At 32.5% G+C, this 8,775-nt stretch overlaps 2 protein-coding genes across 3 annotated transcripts; one reads left to right on the forward strand and one right to left on the reverse strand.

The window, feature by feature from the left end:
- The first annotated feature begins 17 nt into the window (after nucleotides 1-17).
- On the forward strand, nucleotides 18-6,897 carry LOC139775585 (E3 ubiquitin-protein ligase Topors). 2 transcript variants are annotated; one of them, XM_071711669.1, is made up of 7 exons: nucleotides 18-267; nucleotides 1,212-1,670; nucleotides 1,799-2,026; nucleotides 2,152-2,423; nucleotides 2,501-2,704; nucleotides 3,329-3,545; nucleotides 3,709-6,897. In XM_071711669.1, the coding sequence occupies exons 2-7, from the start codon at nucleotides 1,249-1,251 to the stop codon at nucleotides 4,847-4,849; spliced, it is 2,484 nt and encodes an 827-aa protein (XP_071567770.1). In that variant the 5' UTR covers nucleotides 18-267; nucleotides 1,212-1,248; the 3' UTR covers nucleotides 4,850-6,897. The 2 variants fall into 2 exon arrangements, with proteins under 2 accessions (XP_071567770.1, XP_071567771.1); XM_071711670.1 differs by lacking the exon at nucleotides 18-267 and adding an exon at nucleotides 283-667.
- On the reverse strand, nucleotides 6,661-8,477 carry LOC139775594 (probable dimethyladenosine transferase). Its single transcript, XM_071711694.1, has 5 exons — nucleotides 8,297-8,477; nucleotides 7,865-8,231; nucleotides 7,221-7,566; nucleotides 6,971-7,077; nucleotides 6,661-6,783 (listed from the first exon to the last, which is right to left on the reverse strand). The coding sequence occupies exons 1-5, from the start codon at nucleotides 8,352-8,354 to the stop codon at nucleotides 6,741-6,743; spliced, it is 921 nt and encodes a 306-aa protein (XP_071567795.1). The 5' UTR covers nucleotides 8,355-8,477; the 3' UTR covers nucleotides 6,661-6,740.
- Nucleotides 8,478-8,775: the final 298 nt, after the last annotated feature.

Below are 8,775 nucleotides of genomic sequence, written 5' to 3' on the forward strand. Positions count from 1 at the left end.
TCGACCCTGGGAACATTGCGTTACACGATACACGACTATCATCGTAGTCGTAGTTTTCGCTTATGGCTAGAGGCTGGAGCGGCTGGAGTTACCGTATAAAATTACTGGAGGTTACGCGTTACTGTGAGACTGTGAGAAGTGTGAGAACGTATTTGTTCGCGCAGGTAGGCAGGCATCACGGTGAAAACGGAATAATCGACATTTGCGAATTTTTACGCACAGTATCGTATGCCTAACACCGGAAACGAGAGACGAGAGCAGTAGCAGGTAAGGAGGCAGAAGGGTGGAGAGCAACGCTCATATACAGAATACAGAAAAAAGTCAGACACCGACGAGAAAAAACATCGACGATGACGATACGTCATACATCACGAACAGTCAGTACTGTCAGGTCTGTCAGTCACTGTCAGTAGATTTATAACGCTTCTTCTCTATGAGGATTATATTCCTCCTATAATTATCCACGGTGCGAGAAATTATATACATGGATGATCGTTCCATATGATTTCTAATCGGACATTCGCTGCATCAAATCTGTCACTTTTTGTCTCGTTATGTCTGCCATAAAATGAGAAAACTCTTGTGATGCACAGATGAGCATGACTAGACGCTCTATAAGCGTCCGTCTCTGATATTGTTTCCCTTTCACGCACAATACAATACCAAGGTATGTCGTAATACACGCGAGATATAGGCTGACTCACGCGAATCAAAGATTTGTGAAAGAATCTTGTAGAATTTTTTATGCTGCAATAATTGTAAGTAAGTTTTGAAAATCAACAAACAAGTTAAAAATAGGTTTTACTGATCGACTCTATGATTTTTTTTAATAATCAGATTTACATTTTATTATCACTAATTAATTAATTAATTATTATTTTGATATATATATATATATATATATATATATATATATGTATATATGTGTGTGTATGTATATTATATTATACATATAGATATCAATAATGACATTTTATGTTTTCACAATTTTAAATATACTAGTCATCTTTTATTTATTTGTATACAACTTGGTTTTGCACATGTCTACTTAACATCTTAACTTATTGTGTATTAATAGTTATGTGATTTATTTGTATGACTGACTTTTCTACAAATGTCTTTCAATATTAACTTGAATTTTCGATTTCTAGTATTCTTGAATAAAAATTACCGTTGTATATTTATATATGTGCACCTTCTTTATTTTACAGAAATTTCTTTACGAATGGACATTTGTAATAGATAACGATGGAAGGCCCATTAGAAATAAAAAACTCCAATGCAGGCATGGAGGAGCCTATAAAATCCGAAGCTCCCGTACAAAATTCTGATAATAGCGAACGAAACGACAGTGCAGCCTCTCCACCTCCAAATTGTAGCATTTGCCTGGGAAAGCTAATTAATACATCCTTCACGGATAGTTGTCTGCATCAGTTTTGTTTTACTTGCTTACTTCAATGGTCCAAAATTAAAACGGAATGTCCTTTGTGCAAGCAAACATTCAAATCGATTATACACAATGTGAGATCGGAAGAAGATTACGATCAGTATCATGTACCGCACGAATTGGCATCGCAAATTCCTCAGCCACAAGTGACTGCTACTTTGGATGTCAACTTTGATGTCGATTGGGATGTTGCCCCTCTTGCCCCTCGTCGATTTGTTTACAGGTACAATTCATATTGCATATACCAAGTATGATTCATGCACCATAGTAGAATACTTGTACTGTGCATTATAATTTGTTATAATTTGAGTGCGCATTTATAACATAATTCTATATAATACAATGTCTCAGAACAACGATGACTGGCAATCGTCGACATGGAGTGTTGTTAAATCCAGAGCAAGTTACAAGACGCGAGCAATTGCCCAGTATAGCACTTCAAGTCCCAAGGGAAGAACGTAGACGTAGACGTGCTAATCCTACAGATTATCGTCGTACTATTTATAGGCATGGTATATGGGCTACTTCATTACCTGACATATTTGGACGTTTCCGCGAATGTAGCCCTGAATATTATAGGTAAATAAATATTTCTTATAACTTCATTTTTATCATTCCTTAATCCAAAATTATAAATCTGCATCTAATATTTTAAAATTCTCTTACGCGTAATACTCGAATTTTTTTTGTCAATTGTATTACAGAAGACAACCACAAGAATTAGATCGCCTTATACCATGGCTAAATAGAGAGTTGCAAGTTTTACTTGATAATGAACCAACCCATGTTGCATATGTGTTGAGCATAATAATGGATGCCTTAACTCAATACGATATTAGAAGTTCAGAATTTCGGAATATTGTGCGGCCCTTTTTCGCTATACATACAGATCATTTTGCACACGAACTGTTAAATTTTGCCCAAACTAACTTTGATTTGGTTGGATATGATCAGTCTGTTACTTATTTGCCACGTGGTTCGTAATTATTTATACATATACATATTAATAACTGCAAATATCAAGGTACATAATTATATACATCATATCTATAGGTTTATCAAATGAATATGCGACTCGTATTGAATCACCCACAACTAGTAGTGTTAGCAGTAGCAGCAGTAGCAGTAGCAGCAGCAGCAGTAACAGCAATCTTATTATCTCTGATAACTCTGATGTTCGAATACTCGCTGAAGCGATCGATTTGAGAGTAAACGCTGAGATGCCGAATACGTTATCACATCCTATTAGCATGCCAGGTGAGAAATAAATGACAAATCGCATCCTGCGTTACATTTTCTATGCCTAACGTATGCATAAATATAAACAAATCAAAAATTTACATTATTTAGTATATTTAGTCGAATCTTAAGGGTCGGCAGGAGTCACGGTGGAGGCCTCGGGTTGGGTTAGCTGCGAGTCCGTATTTTATTTATTATAAATTTTTAAGAGCAAAAATGCAAAATCGGGCTCTTTAGCTGACTGCATTATTATATAAAGAGTATATACAAAAAAATTCACGAATCTATGTAACTTATTTTATGAGAAATCTGGATATTACGAATCCGTAATTCGACATGTCGGCCGGCCGGAATTACGGATTCGTAATATCCAGATTTCTCATAAAATAAGTTACATAGATTCGTGAATTTTTTTTTATATACTCTTTATATAATAATGCAGTCAGCTAAAGAGCCCGATTTTGCATTTTTGCTCTTAAAAATTTATAATAAATAAAATACAGAGTTAAAGTGCAGTTTAAAGTGCACTTAGTGCATAAAGTGCACCTGAGTGCACCTGAGTTCGGCCGTCGCTCCTGTCGACCCTTAAGATACTTATATGTATTATGATAAATGCATATAATTGCGTGTATAATTATTTAGGTCCTAGTGCAGTAGGACAGATGTTTCGCAGAGTAGAAATATCTAATAATATACCAGAGCTCTTAATCATTTCATCGAGTTCCTCCGAATCAGATGGAGAATGTGAAATAGTTGGCTATGTAAAACCACGCCATGAAAGAACACCAGAAATCATAGAGCTACTTTCTTCTGATTCTGAAAATGTGTCTATTCCTCATACTTCGAATGGAAATACGCAGTAAGTTATAAGTTATAAAACGATCATATAGCAATGCGTTCACAATTTTTTAATCGTTTCAACATTGATATTGTAATAAAGTTTTTTTTAGAAATTGTTTTCATATCATTGATATAAACGTAATTTGCAGCTTTAAATGTTTGTTATCATACTTTTTTACTAGATTGGCCGTAAGAAGACATTCGGAAAATGTGTCACTACCAAGCACGTCTCATGTCACAAAAGGATCGTCTTCGTCGTCTTGTTCGGCAACAAGTAGCGATGCTACTTCTGACAGTGATTACAATCCAAGACAAAATAGGCGAAACCCTCCGAAGAAATCAGAGAAAAAGACAGTTGCACAAAAACATAAAAGATCGTATGGAACAGAAAGCCGGAATAAACTATCTAAGAAAAGGAAAATATTCAGTTCTAGTGAGTTCTATTCCAGCTCGTCTGAAAGTTCAGTAAAGAAATGTAACGAAAAACGAGTAAGAAAGACACGATATAAGGTACAGGCTAAAGGTACAGGACGGATAAAACTTATTAAAAGACAAGAGAGTTATTCAGATGAGGATTCATCTAGTAGTGACAGTAGTAGTAGCACGGAGACCGATAGCAAGACGAAAACCAAGAAGTGTTATAGAGAATATAAATCGAAAAGGGATTGTCCCTCTAGTGCAAATAATCATACAGCGAAAAGTGGAAAAACAACGAGAAGCAAAGAGAAGAAAACATTGATAACTTTGAATCTGGAAAAGTTGAAGTCTAAGAGCAAAGATTCCAAGTGTAGCGAAAATGGACAATCTAGATCTAGAAGTAACAGTATATCTTCTAATACTTCTGAACGAAATAAAAGGCCGAGCTGTAGGCACCGGGAATCTCGAAATACAAATGAGTTTGGAAGTCAAGACGACAGTGCCTCGATAAATAAAGATATGTCAAGAAGTGAATATAAATCTAAATCAAAAAGGAAAATGTGTTATTCTTCGGACTCGGAGGATGATCGTTTAAGGTCTAGTAGTCAGTGTAGTAATTATTCTAATAAATCCTATTCGCTTTGGAGAAAATCAAAACGTAAAGAAAAACATAAAGATAAGGCGCGTCATAGATCCAGTGGTAGAATATTTAATTTATCGCAATCCAATGTAAGTACAATTTTAACGATATCATCAAAAAATGACGTGTATCCAACGAAACATTCCGATTGTAAAGAAAAACACAAATCACGCAAAGAATCGAAGTATAGAAAGTCCGAAAATGAAAAAAAGTCGAGACCAAAGAAAAAAAGGCGACGTCTTCAATCTTCTTCTACTTCGGGATAATATCATATTGTGCAATTTGTGTTAGTTAACATCATAGAATCAATTTTGATTTAACAAAATGACATTCAAATTTTTATAAGAAAAATGCAATGAATAGTATTTAATCAGATGAATTTCACATTACTGTAGATTGTGTCATTTTGTTCGTACACATTGCTCTCCATCATGATGCTAATGTCACTTTATGACTGTCATAAATTTGTTACATAATTTCAATAATATTTTAAAAAGATAAGATTAATTAAGATTATCTTTTTTTTTCTTACAAATTAAACGTTTATATTTCATCATTTTATTATATCTATTTGTGGTACGAAAATATTTCCATTTATATTAATAAAGCAAGCAAGTAACATCTCATTCTTCATAATGAAATGTGTATATATTAAAATAAATTTGTATTTGCACACTGCAAATTTCAACATAAAACATTGTCTTGTTATAACATCCGATGCAAAAATTGTTACTATATAATTGCAATACGAAATATGTATTATATTATCACGCTACCTTTCATGGGAATATAATATTGCGCACAGTGATATATATACATATGCATGCAATATACGTATGTGCGTTGTGTATGTATGTGTACATGCGTGCGTGTGTATAATACCATTCATTATGTTGGCAATTAAAGAACAGTTTGTGCATATTTTATCGGAATATTGTAATAATCCATATGGAGACCCAAAGATTGTAAATATGTGTATCTCGTAAATTATTAGTTTAAATAAGATTTGCACATTTTATACATACCATGTGTACACGTACATACATACGTACATATGTATAAGATATGATAAGGATAATGTTCACACATCTAATAAAATTAGAGATATACGTTTATATATTTTTGCTATGTATGACAATGGCTTTTTATAAAGTATTAGAATAACTTTTATTTCTTTTCTCCAAAAATTTCATTAAAATTATTTTTCATAAAGATAAATTCCAAAAGAAAGGAGAAGAGAGATTCTTCGAAGCATTTGTAGTGTTAAGCGGACCGCAGCTATAATGATGAAATGTTTCATTATTGAATTATTGCTTTTTCATGGACGAGCTGAATTTTAATCTGTTTTGCAAATCTCATGTTTTATAATATCTGAGATATAACTGAAAAAATGAAAGATGTAAGACTACAATAAAACAAAAAGATCAATGTGCGTAAAGATTATTATAAATTTGTATTGTACAAACATTTACGTGTATAAGATTGTTTATAATATGTGAACTATAGATAACAATTAAGTATAAATATATTGAAAAATAGATCAGTAAAAGTATTATATCATGCCTGTGAAATCATATAAAAAGAATATAAAATGATACCTAAGTAATTCATATATTTTATGTATCAAATATACATATATAGGATGATTCTCAATTATATATCAATATTTCACGGGGTGAATCTAAAGTCCGAAGTAAAAAAGAAATGTCATAAATATAGGTCCTTCAGATTTTATATTTTTCAAGTTATAATAAACAAAAAATGCTTCAAGAGTATATATATTCTATATACGTACTATATACGTACTATATACTCTATATACGTAGTATATATATATATATATATAGGTATATACTACGGTTTTAAGATGTGCTGCAGTGCGTATTTTATAGCTGGTACTTTTAGCATTTTTTATACGTATTATAACTCAGAATAAAACCTAAGCGACATGAACAGTTTTTTTTATATGCGCATGATTTTTTTGTTTTATTCTCTGAAACATATAAGAATTGCCTTATATAACAATGAAAAAACCAATTACAATTCCAAAACAAATGCTTCTTAAAAAATAGACCAATTTATTTCCTTAACAAATATTTATTTGCACATTATTTATAAAAATTCGTTTACAAATAGTGTATATCCTAATAAGTAAATTTATGTAAAATGCACACCTTCCGCATTAAATGCATGTAAAAGGCTGAAAAAAAGGTACATTTTTGTTAATTTTGATATTTTAGTATTTATGAAGTAACTGTATGTGTGATCATATATATATAAAATATCGAAATATAAATAAATCTTTAGATTTAAATTTTGGATAATGATTTCTACTAAAGTTGATATACACACGACACATACTAACTCGTATATTAATTTGTTTATACCTGATAAAATCATCTATGTCCATAGTCCTAGCTCGTTTATTCTTAGCATCAGCTTTTTCTAGTACATGATTTATCAATTGCTTGATATCAAAATTTTCTGATATAATCTGTGTAAATGTGTGACAATCAATATAAAATACGATAACAAATATTTTAATATAAACAAGCATTTGGTCCATATATCCAGACTTAACGTCTGGAACATGTATTTTCACATCCTGTCTTGTTTATAATAATGTGTCAAATTTACCTTGTTGTTCAAACTACAATGAATTTTATAATTTTTCTCTAACATAGTGACAACTGTAGTTTGCTTGAAAGCTGCAGATAACGTTTTATTTTTTCTCATGAAAGCGATTCGTGTCAGACTATCCCATTCTTGGTAATTGATCGGAGGTGGTGGATTCCTCGGCTCGATTCTCACTACGTTTGATTCTACCTTAGGTGGAGGTCTAAAGTTATTCTTTCCAACCTTCATCAACATATCTACTCGTGCCAACAATTGCGTGTTAATGCTTAAGCGACAATACAATTTGTCACCAGGTTTAGCTACCAAGCGTTCTGCAAATTCTCTTTGGAACATAAGTATAGCACATCTGTAAAAAAAAAAAATAACGTGGACATTGACTCCATTCCCTCTCATGTTGTTCGCATATTAAAAATTTACTAGGTCTACCTAAAATATAAATTGTCACAATATACTTCTCAATGCTGTATAGTTAATAAATTTGTAATCTATTACTCTCAGAACAGAAACAAGTATCTACCTGAGAAGTAGAATCTAAAATATATCTGTATAGTAGAAAAAGTAATGCCTGCTTTTAGGAACTCGTATTTCACTTACGTATCTACGAAGATCTATGCCAGAATAAATGTTCACAAATATATAATTACCTGAAAAGTTGTTTATGCGAAAGTAATTTAAATACTAATGGTGACGATATCTGATATGGGATATTAGCGACGCACAAATCGAAAAAAGGTAGCTCTGATTTTAATACATCTCCAAGTACTATTTGTAATTTCGATTGATGTGCAGTTCCTTGAACGCGCTTTTGTAATTCTGCTACCATTCTTGGATCAATTTCGCACGCTATTACTTTCTTTGCTTTCTCAAGCATTTTTACAGTCATATTGCCGGTACCAGGACCGATCTCCAGTACGACATCGGTCGGCCTGAGCGCAGCTTTTTCAACCATACTTTGAATAATTAAAGGATTTTTCAGTATATGCTGACCCTTATCCTTATTGAATAAAATTCCTATAAAAAAAACACACAATGTTTGTGTTAATTTGTAGATATGTAGAATATTTTAACAAACATACCTTGTCTCGCTACTTCTGTATGGATGCGAGAAGTAATTTGCGTGCGAACTTTCGGCATTATGTCCGATTAGAAATCAGACGGAGTATTTGAATTATGTGTAAATAAAATAACAATTTGATAACCACATGGTCCACTATAAACAGTACATAAGCAGAGAGAAGCCTGAGAGACTAGAGAGGCCATCCCGGCCAATCCCGGCCTTTTTCGTAGGACTGTATACACTACCGCCAGTACATCCATTTTCGAAATTGGTACTACGTAGCCACGTTCATTTTCCGACACTGCCGATAAAACATCATGCTATATCTGCAAACTGCACGGACGCGCACCAAAATGATGTTTTATCGCGGCAGTGTCGGAAAGAGAAAAAGTGAGAGAGGGAGAGAGGGCTACCTATTAGATATTTAACATTAACATATAATATAAATATATAAAATAAGTTAATATTTATATATCGATACATGTAAGATATAAATAT

Source organism: Temnothorax nylanderi, unplaced genomic scaffold, assembly GCF_030848795.1.
Source record: "Temnothorax nylanderi isolate EJ_2023f unplaced genomic scaffold, tnyl_v1.0 TNYL_tig0101_pilon, whole genome shotgun sequence".
In the NCBI taxonomy this organism is placed as follows: Eukaryota; Metazoa; Arthropoda; class Insecta; order Hymenoptera; family Formicidae; genus Temnothorax; species Temnothorax nylanderi.

Coding starts and splice junctions, on each gene's coding strand:
- LOC139775585 (XM_071711669.1), top strand. CDS start 1,249: ATGGAAGGCCCATTAGAAATAAAAAACTCCAATGCAGGCATGGAGGAG. Junction 1,671..1,798: donor CCTCGTCGATTTGTTTACAG/GTACAATTCATA, acceptor ACAATGTCTCAG/AACAACGATGACTGGCAATC. Junction 2,705..3,328: donor ACATCCTATTAGCATGCCAG/GTGAGAAATAAA, acceptor ATAATTATTTAG/GTCCTAGTGCAGTAGGACAG.
- LOC139775594 (XM_071711694.1), bottom strand. CDS start 8,354: ATGCCGAAAGTTCGCACGCAAATTACTTCTCGCATCCATACAGAAGTA. Junction 8,232..8,296: donor TACAGAAGTAGCGAGACAAG/GTATGTTTGTTA, acceptor TTTTTTTTATAG/GAATTTTATTCAATAAGGAT. Junction 6,784..6,970: donor GACATAGATGATTTTATCAG/GTATAAACAAAT, acceptor CCTTTTTTTCAG/CCTTTTACATGCATTTAATG.